The sequence below is a fragment of the Mus caroli genome, unplaced genomic scaffold (assembly GCF_978045245.1).
Source record: "Mus caroli unplaced genomic scaffold, Mus_caroli_1 scaffold_15, whole genome shotgun sequence".
NCBI classification, from domain to species: Eukaryota; Metazoa; Chordata; class Mammalia; order Rodentia; family Muridae; genus Mus; species Mus caroli.
The window spans coordinates 89,267,569-89,288,024 of record NW_028227270.1 but is presented as its reverse complement, the minus strand read 5'-3'; the positions used below and the strand labels follow the sequence as shown (position 1 = coordinate 89,288,024).

At 51.2% G+C, this 20,456-nt stretch overlaps 1 protein-coding gene across 1 annotated transcript; it reads left to right on the top strand.

The window, feature by feature from the left end:
* Nucleotides 1-11,975: 11,975 nt before the first annotated feature.
* Foxc1 (forkhead box C1) lies at nucleotides 11,976-15,438 on the top strand. Its single transcript, XM_021181014.3, has one exon. It carries the CDS (start codon nucleotides 12,590-12,592, stop codon nucleotides 14,249-14,251), a length of 1,662 nt encoding a protein of 553 aa, XP_021036673.1. The 5' UTR covers nucleotides 11,976-12,589; the 3' UTR covers nucleotides 14,252-15,438.
* Nucleotides 15,439-20,456: the final 5,018 nt, after the last annotated feature.

Below are 20,456 nucleotides of genomic sequence, written 5' to 3'. Positions count from 1 at the left end.
CTCAGCTAAGCAGTGATTCCAGAGGCAAAAGCCTCATGCCTCTACCGGGAGGATTGCTGAAATTTGCATTTTGACTTTTTTTTTTCCTAAATGAACCTTGCAGTAGCCCAGAATCCACACTGGAGAAAGTGTTCATCCTCTGTTCTGCCAACCCCAGAAAGCTAATGTTTTTGTTAATGCACATGCAGTTGACTTCAAACTTTGTTTTGTTAATGAGGGGGGAAAATGTCTCAAATGTATGACTGCGAGATAGTTCTGGAACCCAGTACTTGTCCAGTGTGCTTGGGTTCCACTCCACAACATTGCAAGAAAGGTGGGAAAAAAATCTCTCTGTTGCGAGCCATCCAGCTCACACTAAGGCAGATGAGGATAACATGTGTATTCTTGGTAACTTATGTGCACTTGTGGATCTAAGTAGCCCCCGAACTATGTAAAGGACTGTGTTCCCAGCCTTCCACAGACACTCTGCTTCCGGTAAACCTCAGTGTCTAGTTGGAAAGCCATAGAACCATTTCTCGTTCATCATAATCTTCGTTTTAAAGTTTCCTATCTTGGAAATTTCTCTTTTCGGGGATATTTTTGAAGGTTCCCCGCCAAGACTGTATTGTGCATTCCCTTCTTTATTATTTCAATAAGACACACCTATCAATGTAAATGGGGGCACAGCTAAGCACGTCATGCCGGGCCTTGTGGAAGAAAGAATAATGTTTTGCTCACCCATTGTAGCCTGAGCTCCTGGGACACCTCCCTGCCACTGTCACTGCCACTTTAATTGGGGAAGGGTGCATTTCCTGTCAGATTGGACTCACCCGCCTACCACTCAGTTCCACTGAGATTACTGGGGCAAGCTGGTGTCCCCACAGGTGTCCTGCCTGTGGTCTGTTGTGTGTGCTGCTCTGGATCGGCTTCAAGAAAGAAAATGGCCTCACATAGTATGTGCTGTCTGTAGGCAGAATTTTGGATCAGGATCTTAGAGCTTCATGCCCAGATGGAAACTATTCATAAAGAACACCCACACTTTCCCCAAGAGGGGGTGAGGGCCCTCAGAATGGAGCTTCTAAGTTGTGGCAACAAATTGTTACCCCTACACTTGCTGGATGAGTGGACCATGGGCTCCTACATCATGCAGAATGTTGCTGTTACGGTTTCTCCTTCCCAGCAGCAAAAAAAACCGTTCCAGATGTTTCTCGAATTCTGCCAGGTGTGGGCCTGAGTTCCAAAGGCAACTAGGGACCACACTGCCCAGTGTACCCCAGGTTCCTGATGGCAAGGGTTACACTAAACCCCGCGCTCAGGTTACAGCTGCAGAGACAGTTTTTCTGCAAGCAGGATCCGCTGGCCACAGAAAGGATGGGAAGGGTGGCTACTCCCCTCCCCTCTCCTTCCTTCCTAGAGCCCGGAGTCTCTGATGAAGAAAGAAAGTCAAAACAACAAGCACTGATAGTCCAGAGACAATGTGTAGCTTTTGAAAACGGAACAAAAGCAGCCGGGGGTGTGTTCCAGGGACAGAGCCTGGGGCCCTGGATTCGATTCTCAACCCCTCAAAAGCAGAGGCTGATGAGGGCCATGCTTGAACGGTCACCACCACCCTCCATTACCCCAGGAAAGTAATTCAGAAAACCAGGAGCACCCTGTATTCTTCTGTGCCCAATCCTAAGGAGACCCTAAACCAGGTCTTCCAGAGTTTACTAACAAACCATGCAGAATGTGAGAGAATTCCCAGTCTTCCCATTCTGTTTGAGACAAACACCGGGCCAGCAAGATGGTGCGTCTCCTAAAGGTGCCTGTGGCCAAGCCTGATGACCTGAGGGCATCCTCGGGGCCCACATGAGAGGACAAAACCAACTCCACAGTGTTGGTGTCTGACCTCCACAGAATCACCAGTTGATGAAAAAAATGAAAATGTACCCCTCGTGTTTCCTTCAGAAATGTGGATCTCACGTTGTTCTGTTTTATTCAATGGGACGCATGAAACCCCTAGCACTCCCTGTATTGGTGAATTTCAAAAGGCATTTTGATGCCTGTACACAGCGTTAGAACCACCCTTGACCCTTCTAGCCCCATCTTCCTTCTTACCTTCTGCAGCTCCACATCTGCTTAGCAGAATGTTTAATGGCAGCAAATAGTCAGAGATGGGGCCCATGGGGGATGGCTACTAAGACCTATCAAGATGTGTATTCGGGTGAATGACTCAAAACTCCATAAAGTTTCCTGGGAGAACATTACTCACCCAACATTCTTCTCCCCAAATATAGACACGATATTTGTTTGATGGGTAGATGGGAAAGCACCGCCAAGCACTTCTGAAGCCAGCGCTTGACTTGTGTCTCACACCGCTTGGATCTGCTGCAGGATGCTTGCTGGGTTCTAACTACTTTGTCGGAATATGTCTGGCAGAGCCGCAAAATGAGCTCCAACTCTTCTTTTATGAGATTTACAACAGACTGTCGACACCGTCTGATAACTGATCCTCCTGGAAATCGGCAGGGCTACATAGATATCGTATGTGCGCGCGCGCACACACACACACATACACACACACACCTCCACCACTGAAGTGCATTCAGCCCAAATCTTGTATAAAAAATTAAAAATAAAAATAACAACAACAAAAACAAACAAACAAACAACAACAAACTGAAAATGAGTGAACATGGCAATGGGGAACCTGACTGAGTCTATGAGGACATTAGAAAGAAAGAAAGAAAAAAAAGGCAGCTGGCATGAATGGCAGTCGTGTTTACTAGAAAACTAGCTCGCTCCCAGCACACAGTAGACAATGTACTGATACTAAACAAAATGTGTGCGAATGCTGGCCTCGCTGTCAGGAGGGCTGGCTCCACAGGCCTTCCCTGCCCACTGCCAAAACATTTCCCAGCGCCGCGTCAGCCTGCCTTTGGACACGTTCCTTACTAAAACAAATAGGTCTAACAAATCATCTTTGATAGCAAATACTCATAAAGACAAACAATGAAAACTACTATGTTGTGTGTCTTAGGGCAGCCGGCACTGTGTAGAATTGCCACACACAGAAGCAAAACAATCGGGCTTGCCAGGCCAGCTCCCAGAAGTCAGCGGCTCATGGCAACGTGCTTCTTTTGGGTGAGTAATTTTTCGGGCTTTGGGCAACGGTGGGCTTCTCCCTCCGCAGTCACAGACTGCCTCTGTGCTGTCTATTTGTGAAAGGGGATAATCTCCTGAAAACAAATTGAGTTGTAGTGTGCACTCGGGCAAATTGAAGGAGCCCGTCCCGTGGGCCATCCTGGCACCTTATGAAAGCACGTTTAGCGTTATCTAATCTGGTGCCTGTTTCATCACAGGGGGAGGCAATAATGTAAACCTTTGTGTTGAAGGAAGGAGGGAGAGAGCACCCAGCAGGCCTGGCCGCTCCCTGGCGACCCAGCCCCCAACTTGCCCAATAGTTAGGCAGGAGTTTGCCATCCTGTGACTTTAAGTGAGAAAATGATGGATGAGCAGGGGTGTACTGCGAGGCAGAAATGGCTAAGAGACTCGTTTCCTTTTCCCAGCTGTTCAGGAAGGACGTCAGTGAGGTAGACTAAACATAGGGTCCTGCTCAGGGTTCTGAGTGCGTGCCTGTGGCCTGTGTGAACACAGCAGCCGTCTGCTAAGGGACCTTCCTCCAAGCCGTGGCAGACAAAGGCAGTCAGATACCAGCCTGCTGGGCTTGAAGAGAAGCAGGGCAGTCCTAGACTGTCACAGCAGTCAGCAAGGACCTGGGGCTGTGCTCGGGAGTCTGGCATTGTAGTGGCCACACTTTGTATTGGCCAACAGTGAAGAAATACACTGGATCCGAACTGGGGCTCACAGGCCCTTTTATATCTGGGCACCACTATAGTGGTCCCTACACCCCCTGACACATACATTCGCCCACAGGAAAGCAGAGCCGCTGCTGTTCTTTTGGATATGATGGGCAAGCACCTGCACTTCAGCATTGCACTGGGGCATGGACCTAGGTGAGGTCTAGGAGACCATCTTTCCCTGATGCCTTCACCCCACTGTTGGCCTCTGGCACAGTCTTCCAGACCCAGACTCAGACGCAGACCAAACCCTAGTTGAGCGGTAGAGGATTTCCGAGGAAGAGCCCCTCGGCTCCCCCTTTCTCCGTCCTATCCTTCTCCATTTTTGTACTCTGCTTCTACTCTCTTCCCTAGGTAACCTAAGGTCTTCACCTGCACCAGACCCTAGAGCCTTGGTGGGACTTAGGACTGAGGAGCTGATATGCTGTGGCAAGGCTAAACTAGGCTTTGCCAGTACTCAGTAGGCTCCCACGTTGTTATGGGCCAGCTTACTCTTCCAAGCCTCAGTTTCCCTCCTGGTGATGTTAACGGTCTTACTTTGATGATTTTGGCGGCAGGGGCGGCGGTGCACGGGGGGGTTGGGGAGCAGTCTTGGCTCGAGGTCCTGAGGTCCTAGAAATAGCTACAGCTTTTGCAGGACAAGCTTTGCCAAGCCTCTTGGCCTGAATTTTATAGTAAGGACTGAGAAGAATGCTCCCAACCTTGCCTTTAGGGTCTGCAGCTTCCTAGTTGCAAGGTCCTGTCTGATTGGTCCCTGAGAACAGTGGCTAAGAGACAGCATAGAGCTGGAAGCAGGGCACAGGGGTGCTTCCCTATTCTTCATTTGCTGTGCTCGTTGGAAACAACCTTGAAGCAACTAAATAAAGAGAGTCACCAAATAGCTTCCAAAGAGTGAGAAAATACAACTGCTCATTTACCTATCCAGGCTCAGGAGGCTGAGGCAGGAGCATCTTGAACTCAAAGATCGCCTGGACAACTTCGTGATAGGACACTTGCCTAATGTGTGTGGTCCTGAGTAAACAAGTCCTGCCCAAGTCCCGTACACTTCACAGACACGACACGTTAAGTATGGATCTGTGTGTAGGAATTCTTCCCATAGTTATTCAGATACAGCCTCACAGAAAGGTCTCATAAAGGGCAGCTGTTATGTGCCCAGCTGCTAGAACCGTGCTACAGGAAAAAAAAAAAAATCATGATTCACATCCATGTTGTTTAGTAAAGGGATCAGTGACCTGAAATGTCCTTAAAAGTTGGCATGTGAGATAAAGGTAGAAATTTGTCATTTGTGACGGTCACTAATTTAAATTTCCCCCTCTTGTTTGCACATAAACTATGTATTTACAAGCGGCACGTTAAGGTCCTCCAGACTCAATGAGTCAGTCTGGGAGGCTATATATCCTGTTGGCAGGTTATTTATTCTCCTTAAGCTTCCCTTCTCTCACGTGCAAGATGCAGATAATAGCATCCATGTCAGGGTCCTTGTGAGGGTTATTTGTAGCATTTGGCAGGATGACAACGTAAGTGCCCCAGGCATCTTAAGTATTCTTATTAGTGTGTTTATTAGTGTCTGTGCTTCAAGAGAGACACAGCCTATCAAACGGATTCACCTTTCATTGGCATTAGAGTGCTACCCTTAACCAAGCTTAGGGGAGGAAAAAATAGCTGCTTCCCTGGTTGGATGGAGAGAGATTTTAAAATTCCAGCTGCGGTCTTTGTGACCTCAAACAAAAGGAAACCTTTCCTAAAAGTAATTGGGGGTGTGAGCCATGATTACATCTAGGGCTCAGCAAGCCGGAAGCCCAGAATTCAATGCCACACACCACACACACACACACACACACACACACACACACACACACACACACACACGAGAGAGAGAGAGAGAGAGAGAGAGAGAGAGAGAGAGAGAGAGAGAGAGAGAGATATTCTGGATACATTGCCGTATTTTGTAGCTTAAACCTAGTCAATTGTTGGTGTTAAAGAAAAGGGATTGTGAAAGACATAGCTAAATACTATGGTTCAAGCGTCTCCTTTCTTTACACACGTTTATTTCTATCTACTATTCTGTGGCCACTTGCTTCTGTATTTGTCTTTTCTTACAGCTTCACTTCCAAACTAAACAGCACTCAGTAATCCCAATGCATACCTCCTCAGGTGCCAGCGCTGAGCCTGTGTCTATGTCTGCAGCGTATGTAAATACTGGCGCACCTCCGCATTGGTAAAGCCGTAGGTGTGCATGGTCTGTTCTCACGCGGTGAGTTGGGGTGTGTAAATGCATGCGGGGGTGTGGGACTTCACCAGCAGCCACCATCACTGCCGCTCACTAGTCCTGTTCTTTAAACCGGTTCTTTGGAGGTTCAGTTTTTGGTAATTAAGACTAAGGAGTGTTTTAAAAACAGAAGTACATTTTCCTGGAAACCAGCAGTCTTCATTTGCAACTTTTATTGGCAGACCTGGCGGCCAGTAAATGCATTCCTTGGCATCTCTCAGAAAGTAATTCACTCGGTGAAGTGGCTTTGCTTTTTCTGTAATGTGTACATCAATTTAAAGGGGCCTTCTGGAAGGAATGTGTCGCCGGTGGCTGAGAGAGCCCCAATCTCGGGTCACTTCCGGCTCTAGGAAGAACATCCCAGATCTATGCCTGCGGGGATGCTCACCGGGATAGGACTAGTCTCTCCCGGTCTCTGGGGAAGTGAAAGTTGCCGCCCGAGAAAATAAGGAGCTTCTTTCCAGCCGCAGGGTCCTCGGCTAACCTGTCCCCCACCCCCCACCCCCCACTCCCGAGAGGCTCCAGAAGGGAAGGGACCGTCCTTCGCCGGCCTCTGGAACCAGAGCTACCGCCGAGGCAATGCGGAGGTGAAGCAGCGGGCGGCAGGGGGCGCTCGGAGCACGCGCAGTGTTGGGGTCCCGCTCTTGCAGTTCCGGAGGAGCAAGACTGGCTCAGAGCACCTAACCGCGGGGAGCTGGGCTCGAAGCTGCCCAGTGGTCCGAGGTTTCTATGTATCCCCTCCTTTCTTGCCTTTGTCTCCTGGGTAGTAGAAAGCTGCAGAGTCGGAAAGAGGCTACAGGTCCCCTTGCCACCCCCTGCATCTCCAATCGCCTGGGAGCCTCAGACTTCGAGCAAGGCTCGCTGCGCAGAATCAAGTGCTAACGTTTTGTATCGTACCTTAAGACCTGCAAACGCCCAGCTTTAGCCCAGGGCACCGCGGGTGCCCCCACACACACACACACGTCCCCGAAAATGAGAACTGTGATACCGACTGCTTCTTGTGCACTCTAGGTCTCCACATTTGCTGACCCAGAGTACAGTGAGGTGCACTATGGGGTGCGTCCCAGAGTTGGGGCCAGCTGGGATTGCAGGCTGCAGACTAGGGGTCTCTAGGAAGGACGCCCTGGAAGTCAGGAAGAACGACCCACTGTAGCACTGTGGTGCCTGAGTTCTTGGCAGGAGACACCGGACCAGCCCTCGGTCTGCAAGGTGCAGCCATCTCCACTGGCCCGGGCATCCCGAATCGTTTTGAGGGTCTGTCCCTCCGAGCACAGCGTTTCTCCCAACACCTATGGCCCAGGGGTGTGGGTGCTAAAGGTCAAAGTTTTCTCTGCAGCCGGGGTGGGGGGGGGGGGCGGGGGGGGGGGGAAGGAGCTGCCCGACGGTCTGCGCCAGCCCGCACCTGGTAGTTTCTGGCAGTGCAAGTCTCCCCGGTCTGGGGACCTGCTTGTATTTTACAGGTCACCCGCGATGTGAGGAGGCTGGGAAATGAAGGTGCCTCTGCCTTCCCAGGCCCTAAAATTGGCTGCCACCATGAGTCTGTTGGGAATCTGGATCCTGAGGATCCAAGGCGCGGGCTTAAGCCGGCATACAGGACCCATTCTTTCCCATCGTCTGCCCCTTTTCAAATTTTCTTCCTCTTCCTCTTCCTCTTCCTCTTCCTCTTCCTCTTCCTCTTCCTCTTCCTCTTCCTCTTCCTCCTCCTCCTCCTCCTCCTCCTCCTCCTCCTCCTCCTCCTCCTCTTCTTCTTCTTCTTCTTCTTCTTCTTCTTCTTCTTCTTCGAAGGGGCAGTTTGGCTCTTCACCTACCTCTTCCTAGACAAAGAAAGGCTCAAGTCTTTGGTGAGCAGGCTCCAAAGTTAAAGATTCATTTCTCCTATGCTTTGTGGCCTCTTTATGGCTCAACTCCACTCTGAACCGGGACTGGCTGTGGAAGCCTGGAGCTTTCTTGTAAAGGGCTGACAAATGGATCCACCCCAGGGGTTAAAGAGCAGGTGTTGTCTCTCTGTCCCTGTAAGCAATTAGAGAGGCCAAGAAGACTAACTTTGAGTACTTGGGAGATAACTTTAAATTATCTCATGCAAACTTCCCGCGGAGGGCCATGTCTAAATGGGCGACTATCTGATTAATTCAATCATACAAATAAGCAGTGTAATCATTTTGTGTTCGAAGTAATCAAAAGACAAACACCTTTTTTCGTTTTTTGTTTTTGTTTTCTTTTTGGTTTTTTGGGTTTTTTTGTTTTGTTTTGTTTTGGTAGAAGTCGTTCAAAGGAAGGGGTTGAATTAGAGGAATCCGGTTATGAACGTTCTGCTGTCAAGCCTCCGAAGGAGGAAGTCGATTCACAGGAACTCGCAGCCACCCAGGTGTTTGCCCACCCACCCCCATCCCCACCGCGCGCCTCCTCCCTCTGGTGAAAAGTCACACGGATGACAAAACCTATGTGCCACCTGATGGTTTGATAACAAATAACGGGCTTTGACCTTAGGACATCCTCCCCTCCCACGGACTTCGGGAGAGGAAAAAGGCCAAATGGAGAACTAAGGGAATTCTCTAAATAATTGAAAGACACCTCCAAACGGACTTTGCCCTACTTGTCTGTCGTGGTAGCCTCGTGGGAAGTTTCCCATACACACTGCTGGGACAGTTGTCAACGGCCCAGGCCCACTTCATCTTCCAGCAGGGAAAGCCACCTCTACTGACTCCCCAGCCCCTGGGGAGCCGTGGAGGGTTGTACCATCTCGGGTACAACTAGTCCTGACCCTCAATGCACACACAGGGGCTTCCAAAGGCTAAACATCGAATCAAGAGAATAAAACTACCGCAAATGGGCAGAGGAATCTTAGGCCTGGACTGAGTGGGGTCTGGGGGTGGGTACCGCATAGGGAAGACAAGTCGATCTGCTTCACACCCTGCGGGAGTGAATTTCTGAAAGCGTCTCTCCATCCAATCTTTACTTCTTTAACTAGAAGTCGGAAAATAGCTTTTCCAGGTTCTGGTGACCAGCCTCGGTGTTGCTGGCCCTTGGCCCCACTCCCCATTCCTGTGGTGTCACCACGTCCCCAATCCGGGCATTCCAGAAGCTCTCGGCCACATCCCGCTTCCCGGTGCTTTTGTGCAGGAGGGGCCCACAGAGGCCTTTTTTTTTTTTTTTTTTTTTTTAACCGTTACCGTGATGTCATACCTCTTTCTCAAAGCTAAGATCCCTTCCTTGGGCCTGGGGAATTGTAACCTCTCCAGGAGGGTCAAAGAGGGGAACGAAGGTCGGCTGCGCCTCAGCCACCATTTCACCAAACATTCATTACCGCTGTCGCCTGCGGGGACTTTCAAGCTGCAAGTACCCAAGGTGTCAAAAAAGATGCCCAAGGGGTCCTGCGGTATTTCTCCCAATCAAGTCACGGGTTGTAGGGGAGGCGGCAAAGTGATTGCCCGAGGGGCAACAGAAAGAGGGCATCCAAAACTTCAACACAAAAATTAAAACTTTAGCTGTACCCCCCAAAGACTGCATCTTCACGTTCAAACAACAGCCAGTAACAACAATAATAAAACACCAAGCGCTTGAAATACAATCAAACCGTTCACTGGAGGCTTGCTTCCGAGTAAGCATATAAAAACCAAATGCAAATATCTTTTCCTGGCGATTATCCAGAGCCAAACCATGGAAAGTTGATCTTTGTAAAACTGAACACCGCCCCCCCCCTCCAGTGCCAAATACGAATTTCACAATGGCAAATTTTATATCCAAAGCTGGGAGGGCAACAGAAAACACCACTGCTGTTTGATTTGTTGTTTACAGAACAAACTGTTTACACTTCTAAGGAATGGGGGTTGGGGAGCAATTGGGGACTGGAGGAGGGCAGAGCAACACATTGTCTCTTGCAGAACCCAGCCCGCTGGAATGTGGAAACCCCACAATCAGAAAACAAACAAGTTGCTAAAAGCTGCGAAGTTGCTAAAAGCTGCGATCATCCTACCACACAGCTGGTTGTGCACACACAGCTTAAGAACCAAATGCCAAGGTGTAGGGGACGATCACTTTCCAATTGTACTCCAGCTAGGGCCAGACCCAGGACTTAAAGCCACAGCGTCAGGAGCTGGTGAGGCCATTGGTGTGCTGGGCTAGAAGGAGACATGAATTTATATTTTAAGACGTGTAGCTTATACTCTCACCACATTCAAGAATCTTTAGGAACAACTGCTGACTCTGGTACTTCTCCCAGTCCAACAGTGTCCTTAGTCTTGCAAACATCTGGGAATAGAGGATCAAGTGAGCCCACATTGTGCTAGACCAGGATGCAAACTGCTTGCTTCCCTTTGAGTGTGTGTGTGTGTGCATGTGTGTTGTGTTTGTGTGTGAATTCTAGAAACATGGGTCTTCTTTCCTTGATATAAATGCCCATTTTGAAATTACACATATGTATGTATGTACTATAAGCATATGTTCAAGCAAAACAGAGCTGTGCCTACTGCATAAATCAGCATCCTCGTCTACTAAGGGAGAGGTGGTGGTGGTGGGGGTGGTGGTGGTGGTGTGTGTGTGTGTTAGTGAGGGAAAGAAGGTTCAAGTCTGTAAACCAAAAGGGACTCCCAGCAAGTCCTAGCGTTAAAGATTACCAGAAATCGGAGGAACCAAGGAGAAAAATATTCACAAACACTTTTTCACAGTGTTTCTCTCAAACCTATCTTCTAGTAAACGACCTGGTGCCCACTCTGTCAGAATTTTTTTTTCTGGACCAGTTGCTGAAATGCAGGGTTGTTTTGCAGTCAGAGGGAGGCCTATCCTCTCAGATCCTCCAATACACCCCCCCGCCCCCCATCTCTACCCATCCTGTTCTAGTCACCCAGAGGCTGCAGCCTTGAGGTTTAATCACCGAATATCTAGGATCATTCGGGGCTTATCTCTTCAAAATCTTTAGGCCGCCTTGTAGGTGCAATTCTGAACGCTTCCTCCAACTCAGACTCTGAGGCAGCTGCCCTGGAATGGGTAGAGGCGGAGAGTGGCTGGGGGAAGCCTTAAGCTCTTGGGGATATTTACTTGACTCTTTGCTTCATCACAATGTCACCGAGTCCTTTTTGAACTTAACTGCCCCTACGAGCCAAAATGTACTGGTCAGGACAGAGGGGCAACGCGTGGTTTGTCGAGGAAACTTCTGGAGTCCTCTTAGTCCGAACTCTCTAGCTCTTTTAAGCCCTGGAACGCCTGTGAACCCCGTGCTCCTCAATGTGGCCTACACATTCTATCAGCTTAACAAAGTTAAGTTCCAGGTTTCTATCCCCTCCGCTTGCTGCTAGCAGGGAGTGGGGCGAGGCACCGAAACACCATCTTCTTCCTCACTGGAACCCGGGCCGCTGTAACAGCTTTGGTAACCTAAAGTCGGACTGGAGAACCTGCCTGTGGAGAGCAAATGTGATGTTGGTGTGACCGGTGATAGCAGGGAGAGGGATATTCGGAAAGGAGAGGACAAGGGATAGGCGGAGGGCTGGAAAGGTCGGAGAAACTCCCGGCGTTGGAGACAGCACGGTAGAGTAAGGATCAAGGCAGATCCTGTGTGACTCGAGGGCTCTGTAGAGGCCTGGGAACAGTGGACCAGGAAGGGTCTCCGGGCCGGTGAGGACTTCGAAAGTCCGCAGTCCGGGAGAACCGCAGTGTCTGGGAGTGAGTGGATGGGTGCGGTGGGAGGACCGAGCGCGGGCTGCGGGCAGGGGCGCGGGCGCCGGGCCCGGGCAGCCGGCGCGCGTGTGGTCAGCCCCGCGGTCCTCCAGCCGCCAGGAGCGGGCCGGCAGAGCTCGGCCGCTGGCTCATTCACAGGCGTCTCTCGCCTCCCATTGGCTGCCGCCTCCGTAGTGGGGCGGGGCTCCACTGCCCGGAAAAAAATGTAACTGCGTAAAAAAGTCCTCGCCTGGGTGACGGATGCTCAAAAGTTCAGAAGTTTTCCCAATGCTTCCTTAAGCGGCCGGCGCAAGAGACTGAGAAAAGGTGACGCGGGGGCCCGGGAAGGCGGCCGGCGCGCTGCCCCCGCCCCTGGTTATTTGGCCGCCTTAGCCAGCAGCCCCGAGCAGTGTCTCCTGGAAGGCGCAGGCAGTGGCGAGCAGGGCGCCTTCTTATTTTTTTTGTTTTGTTTTGTTTTGTTTTTGGGTTTTTTTTTTTAATTTTTTTTTTTTAACTTTTGTCTCTTTTTTTGCCCCGACTGCGCCTGGAAGTTGTTCCGAACGTTCCTCCGAGGAGGCTTGCAGCGTCCTGGTCTGGCCCTCTCGGGGTGCAGCGACCCTCCCTCGCCGCCCGCGCGGGAACTGAGTGGGCTGAGACGCGCCAGGCGAGCGCAGGGAGAGGCCGAGCGGCCCAGGGCGCAAGGAGGCGGCCGCGGCCGGGACAGACGCAGCGCGGAGGGGCCCGCAGCAGCTCGGCGCGGCCCGGACTCGGACTCGGCGGCCGGTGCGGCGCGGCCCGGCCCGAGCGAGGGTGGGGGGCGGAGGGCTGCGCCTGGCGGCGGCGAGCCGGGGCCATGCAGGCGCGCTACTCGGTGTCCAGCCCCAACTCCCTGGGAGTGGTGCCCTACCTCGGCGGCGAGCAGAGCTACTATCGCGCTGCCGCGGCGGCGGCCGGGGGCGGCTACACCGCCATGCCGGCCCCTATGAGCGTGTACTCGCACCCTGCTCACGCCGAGCAGTACCCGGGCAGCATGGCGCGCGCCTACGGGCCTTACACGCCGCAGCCGCAGCCCAAGGACATGGTAAAGCCGCCCTACAGCTACATCGCTCTTATCACCATGGCCATCCAGAATGCCCCGGACAAGAAGATCACCCTGAATGGCATCTACCAGTTCATCATGGACCGCTTCCCCTTCTATCGGGACAATAAGCAGGGCTGGCAGAACAGCATACGGCACAACCTCTCGCTCAACGAGTGCTTCGTCAAGGTGCCCCGCGACGACAAGAAGCCAGGCAAGGGCAGCTACTGGACGCTCGACCCGGACTCCTACAACATGTTCGAGAACGGCAGCTTCCTGCGGCGGCGGCGGCGCTTCAAGAAGAAGGACGCGGTGAAGGACAAGGAGGAGAAGGGCCGGCTGCACCTCCAAGAACCGCCGCCGCCGCAGGCCGGCCGCCAGCCCGCGCCCGCGCCCCCGGAGCAGGGCGAGGGCTCCGCTCCCGGGCCACAGCCGCCGCCCGTGCGCATCCAGGACATCAAGACGGAGAACGGTACGTGTCCCTCGCCTCCCCAGCCCCTGTCCCCGGCTGCCGCCCTAGGCAGCGGCAGCGCCGCCACAGTGCCCAAAATCGAGAGCCCCGACAGCAGCAGCAGCAGCTTGTCGAGCGGGAGCAGCCCCCCGGGCAGCCTGCCGTCGGCGCGGCCGCTCAGCCTGGACGCTGCAGAACCCGCGCCGCCGCCACAGCCTGCGCCGCCGCCGCATCACAGCCAGGGCTTCAGCGTGGACAACATCATGACGTCGCTGCGGGGGTCGCCGCAGGGTTCGGCCGCCGAGCTCGGCTCCGGCCTCCTGGCCTCGGCGGCTGCGTCCTCGCGCGCGGGCATCGCGCCCCCGCTGGCGCTGGGCGCCTACTCGCCGGGTCAGAGCTCCCTCTACAGCTCCCCCTGCAGCCAGAGCTCCAGTGCGGGCAGTTCGGGCGGCGGGGGTGGCGGCGGCGGCGGAGGCGGCGGCAGCAGCAGCGCTGCGGGTACGGGGGGCGCCGCCACCTACCACTGCAACCTGCAGGCTATGAGCCTGTACGCGGCGGGCGAGCGTGGCGGCCACTTGCAGGGTCCGGCGGGAGGCGCGGGCAGCGCGGCGGTAGACGACCCCCTGCCCGACTACTCGCTGCCTCCAGCGACCAGCAGCAGCTCTTCGTCCCTGAGTCACGGCGGGGGCGGCCAGGAGGCCAGCCACCACCCTGCATCCCACCAAGGCCGACTCACCTCGTGGTACCTGAACCAGGCAGGTGGAGACCTGGGCCACTTGGCGAGCGCGGCGGCGGCGGCGGCGGCCGCAGGCTACCCTGGCCAGCAGCAGAACTTCCACTCGGTGCGGGAAATGTTCGAGTCTCAGCGGATCGGCTTGAACAACTCCCCGGTGAATGGGAATAGTAGCTGTCAGATGGCTTTCCCGGCCAGCCAGTCTCTGTACCGCACGTCGGGGGCTTTCGTCTATGACTGTAGCAAATTCTGACCCTATTCCCGGCACTCTTAGAGCCAAATGGAATGGAACCCCAGAGCAGGAACAGTAAAAGAACCCAGCAATGCAAAATCGAAACTAAAAACATACAAATTTTAAAACTTGAGAAGATTTACCACACCAGCGAACAGAATCTCTCCCGAAATTCAGCTCACCAGCATCAGTTCAAAGAAAACCTATTTTTCTTAAAAGATTAATGCAGAAGCTCCTCCATTTTTGCCTTATCTAAGTAAGCAAAACCGTAAACTATTTTGTACAGACAACAAAATCATGGTTTATTAAAGGACAGTTTACTCCAGATACCACGTAAGTTTCTTGCGTTCAGAGACTCGCTTTCCTGCTCATTCGTCTTGCCCCTCTGCCTCTGCCTTGCCTCTCACCTGTAAGATATTTTATCCTATGTCGAAAGAACGGGGAAAGTCCCTGTTTATGAAAATCGCTTTCTTTTTATTCATGGACTTGTTTTTAAATGTAAATTGCAACATAGTAATTTATTTTTAATTTGTAGTTGGATGTTACGGACCAAACACCAGAAAGTGTTCCAAAAGCTTTTCAAGTTAAATTGCCTGAAACTTTTAAAATGTGCCTTTTCTCTCATTATAAAAAGGGAAACTGTATTAATCTCCTTCTATCATCATTTTCTTTTTGTTGATCATATCCATTGTTTGTTTATTAATAAATTGCCATTCAGTTTGAATAAGACCTATATGTCTGAATACTTTAATACAGCTTTAATAGAAAGAAAAGATTTCAGAGCGGAAATTGTAGGAGTTCCCTAGTCTCTGTCAGATTTTTTTTAAATGTGGAGAAAACTTCTAGGTGATGTCAAATTTCGCTAAACTCCGTTTTTTAAATTGTTAAGTAGATTTTTTTTCCCCTACAGCGTTTTCTGCAAAACATACTATCTAGTCAACTTGCTTTGTGGCTATTAAAAAGATAATTTCCTAAGTAGATCTGAGTTGGCACATGAACAAATACTTTTCTTCAGTAACTACAGAACATGATTTGGCAATTTTTAAGTCCATGAATCAGCATCAGTGTTACCACAGTGGTGCCTGTATGCAGAGAAGCAAATGTACCTGGAGATCCTAACAGATGGAGCTCAGCCTTCGTGTCCCACATAGATTGCAATGAGTATTATACGTACCTGTGAGCCAGATGCCAAATAGTTTTTTTTTCTATTAATTTCATTCCTTTCTTAGAGGAGAAGTAAACTAGTTTTAAAATGTATGTATATAACTCACTCACAGTTACAATTCTTTATGCATTACACAGAAGGATTAAATTTTTTAAAATATAAATATACTGTGGGTTGGAAATAGATATTTAATCTTGGGGAAACTTTTAGAAGATATATTTGTAGAACAATTTGTTTTTGAAGATTTACAGCAATAACCAGAAGGAAGAGTAAGAAGGAAGAAAAAACATTAGTCTGGGGTGGTTTCTTTTCAAACCAATTTTTCTTGTTAATTTACAGTTAAACCTAGGGGGCAATCCGGATTGGCCCTCCCCCTTTTGTAAATAACCCAGGAAATGTAATAAATTCATTATCTTAGGGTGATCTGCCCTGTCAATCAGACTTGGGGAGATGGCGGTTTGATTACAGATATTCAGGCCTTCAGTTTGTTTTCGAGATAAAGCAGGTTCCTATCTGCCGCTCCTATCTAGAGGCAACACTTAAGCAGTAATTGCTGTTGCTTGTTGTCAAAATTTGATCATTGTTAAAGGATTGCTGCAAATAAATACACTCTAATTTCAGTCAAAAACTGCCTTACGTGGCCTCTGATTCGCTCGGTTCCCGCCGCTCAGAGCGGTAACATAATAGCCAGGGAAGCTCGCGGTGGCGCTGGCAGGGCGTCTCCTCCGGGCAAGCCGGCTGGGGCTGGCCTCACTGTGGCTTTAAGGGTTTTCTGGGTTGCCCTAGCCAAGAGTGCCTCCTCAGGTTACCCCTTGCAAGGGATGGGGTGGGAAGGGGGAGAAGGTAATGTCTATTTACAAATCTCTAGGAGTTGTAGCCCAACTCTACTTTGGGGAGTCATAGTGTGGCGCTGGGATTTGTGCACCCAGTGTGGTGTCCCAAGCTGGGTTATCTAGGCCTGCGAGAGATCTGAGCAGGTGACCGATGGCCCTGTCCCCTCCGACGGAATTGACCGACCCAAGGCCGGAACGGAGGAGGCTGGACGGTTCTCAGGTTTTCAACTGTTTGGACAGGGGGTGGCGAGTGGAGACCCGCGGCTGGCCTCGGGCTTTCCAGGGGGGGCCCTTCAGGCGGCCATGCATTTCGGAGTGGCGTCCAGCTCGGACGCCGGCTTCCAGGACGCCGCTCCGGGCTGGGAAGGCTCCTGAGCTAATGAGCTGTAATTACCCGCTGCGGCGGGCGGCCGCCGGCCGGCTTCTGTTTGCGTTCGCAGCGGCTTCCTCCTCCCCCGCGCGCCCCCGCCCCGCGGCCGCCCTCCGGGTTCCCGCTCGCGGCTCCGCAGCGGCCTCTTTCCCGAAAGGAGTTGTCTGTGGAGCAAATGAAATGGCGTCCAAAGGAGACGACCCTCCTCCCATCCCGCTTGAGTTGGATGGGTTCCTCCGAGTAGGGTCGGGGTGCCCAAAAGACTGCGCCGAGGCAAGAAGGGCAGGGACCGAGGCGCGAGCGCGGGGTTCCCGGGGTCGCGGCGTCCGCAGCAGCGCCTCGAGGGCCTCGGGCGCCCGGGCCCCAGCACCGCTCCCATCCTGGCCCCGCGGCGGTGGCTGGCGCGCGCGGCCTCGCCGCTCGCTCCTCTTTCCTCCTCGCTCGCCGCCTTTGTTTTGGAGACACACGTGTGCTTAGGAGCCCAGCCCGGGTGGAAAGGTCACAGGCACTTCATTGCTCACGGGTGACAGCGGGTCCCGCAGCCTCGGTGGGCGAACGGAGCCCAGGCGTGCTGGCCAGCCTCAGTCGGGCCGCACCGGCCGGCCTGCTCCAGGCGGCCTGGTCCGCAATCTGCGACCTGGAGATTTGTGTGACAGGGACACGAGTTACTTGGGCCATGAACGCCAGCTTTGAGGCTGGAGGGTGTACGGAGTTCGGCAGGTTCTCTTCTAAGTGCCTGCGACCCACCGGGTCTACTCCTCCTAGGCCTTGCGGCCCTGAGAACGCCTAGGCCGCAGCCAGCCCTGGGTCCAGTTCCAGGCGACCCAGGGGAACCTAGCTGTCCTCGAGTCCTGTTGCCTTGTGGTGCTGGGTGCAGCTAAGGAAAGAATGTCCTGGCTCCTAGAGGTGGTGTTCTGTGGGTGTCCCTTGCTTTTCCTTTTCTGGGCCAGGCAGCTAGCGAAGCAGGTTTCTAGTGTGAGCTTGTGGCTCCCGAGAAGCCCCTCGTAGCTCTGTCCTGTCTGTCGGGAGGAAAGCTTCTTTTTATGTTTGCGGGTTTGAAAAATTAAGAATGGAACATGTGTGTGTCTAGGAAGGTGTTGGTATTAAACACACCTTGTTATTTCTGCAAGAGTTGCCTCTGTAGTAGTTCTGAGTCATGTGGGAGTTGATAGATTTAAAAAACAAAACACGCATGTGTAATGTTTTCTATTGTCTATACATTTGCTTTTGAACACCCATATCTAATTTAAGAGAAAGAAACTATTTCTGCCATTCTTTTTTGACTTGGAATGACTTATTCCTTAGTGGCGTTGTATGGTTGATCTGCAGTTTTTCTGTAGCATTTTGTAAGAAAAACTGCTTGATAGTTAATTGATGGACATCACATTTGGAAATTAGCCTCCTGGTGAATATGCAGGATTCAGGTGAGGAGGCCACTCATTTTGTAAATTGTCTCTGTAGAAATCGTTAGGATAGTATTTTGTCCCAAAAGGAGAAGCAGAGCACATTTATTTTCTTAGTAATTCATAGGCAAATGCCAGTGTGGTATGTGCCATGTAAAATCTTGCATTTGGCATGTTCCACATGTGGTAGGAACACGTGCTGTTTTCTGGGGTAGTGTAGTTAGCAAGCCCTCTTCAACAGGCTGCCTGCAAACAACCATGTATTTTGCAATTTATCATTCCATGCAGTTTGTGTCATTAATAATAGATACTTGCAGAGTGGTAATAAGGCTCAGTTGTTCTGGTTCTCTGGAAGCTGCTGGCTGCTTTCTGCCGCCAGAGTGTCTTACAGCCCTTTTGGGCTTCCCTTAACTTTGAAAGGTGAAGAACATGGCACCTTTTTCCTCCCACCCTGGTTACTAGGGTGCTGGGAGATTCTGTCTTTAAGGCAGAGGGCCATTTGTTTTGTTCAAAGTGGTATAAAACCCTTGAGACCCCTAACTCTTCTGGTTCAGGCCACCTGGCCAAGAGACAACCTTACTCACCAGGCTGTAGGTACCCACACCATGTCCTCCGAGCTGCCAGTGGCACCGAAGATAGAATAGTTGGATAGACTAGGTTCCCTTCCCTACACTGAGAAGAGCCTTTTGGATATTGAGTGGTGTTATAGGGCCTTCATATTTGACTCCTGTCCCTCCTTTTATGACTGGTTCATGAAGCCATTAGCTTTTCCCACCAGCGCATAAACAAATATCCTGTTAGAGGTAAGATTGATGATAGCTAAGTAACAACGCTGGCTAGGCAGAGCAGACTTATGATGTGGTGGGGGCTGTCGGGGAGGAAGAAACCAAGGAACATGCTAGAGGCTTTATCCCACTTCTTTGAGGACCAGGGGCAGAGAAAGGGGTTCCAAAAGCTGGGGAGTTCTAAGTAAGTGAAATCTGATGTGTTCAGAGATTCGGCAGGAAGAGAAACCCACAGAAATTTGACAAACGGATCCATTGCCAGTTTCAGAAATTCTACTGCCCTGGATTCGCCTTTCTGAATTGACAATATGGACCATAGCTCCCCCTGCCACCCTCCCCTCTATCTTTCTTGCTATTTGGGCTCTGCAATCACAGCTGGAACTTCTCTTGGCTGAATCCCTCACCCTTTTATTCCAGCACCATCTTTTCTATGCATCATTTGACTCCATGTATTTATATGTCAGTATCCTCTAGTCTTCCTGGCCAGGTTCCCCCATCCTTCCTCTTTCCCCAAAGAACATTTTGGGATCCCCAGAGAGTCTCTGGATGGATGCCCCTACTCCCAGCCGGCACCATCTCTGGTGGCTCCTTTGCTCACCTCCACTATGACTTGGGGTGGGGGTGTGGAGATATGATCCTAGTTAGTGCACAGGTATGGGAAAGAGCAGGATAGGCAGGTGCTGCATCCAAGTCAGGTCAGAAAGAAACAATACCCAATTAAATGAGTTCCAGCTCTGAAACCCATTCAAGGCTCTCAACGTGATTAGGGGTGGAAAATTGAGCAAAATGTACCATGTCCGTCTTATTGGAAACCAAAATAAGGCACAGAGAGCTCAACTTCAGACCTTTGTTGCCTCCTCTTCTATCTTACCTTGCCTCTGAAGAAACTCTGTTTTATATTAGTTTTGTGTTATTTACTTGATTTTTTCCTTCACTGGTTTTAAATTTGTAGCATATTGAGCATATTATAGGCAGTGCAGTAGGACCTGGAATTTCCTTCCACATACATACATGAGGGCTGGAGCTGTCCCTGAGAGGAGAGGTTTGCCTCCATGACTTAGGTCTGGCCTTGTTTCCAGCTCAGAATCTCTGGGCCTGCATGTGAGTGAGAGTGCCTCAAAAAGTCACTGGGGCCCTTGTGTAGATTCTGTGCTCTCAGGACAGCCTCTTCCTGTCTTCCTGAAAGGAGTATCTTTTTGTTGTACACTGCCCAAGGGCCTTTGTGCCTGCAGATCGTCTCCTAGTGCTGCCTTTGGACTAGTCTTTCCAACTTCTTCTTCCAGTTGCCCTCCTGAGAAAGGGGATTGTCCTTTGCCCTTAATTGAACACAGCTTTGCCTATATGAGTGAGTGTGGAAGAGAAATTCATGAGCTCAAGGCCGGCTTCACTGTGGAGACCTGGTGTTTCACCCTAAAGGGGCATAAAAGACTGAAGGGAAGGTCTTGGTTCGAGAATTCTTTGGGAATGATTTAAAGGAGAGAAGAGAGACCCCTCCTGTTTTCTACCCTAGGGTAAATGCAGGAAAACCAACACATTTAGCACCTTTAAATCTCAAGGCCTCTGAATTTCCGTCATTATCAAAAACCAGGTCATTGTTCCCCTGCTGTGCAGGGATCCTTAATGGCTACAGGCCTCCAAGCCATACCATACGGGTTTAAGTGTGGTGATCA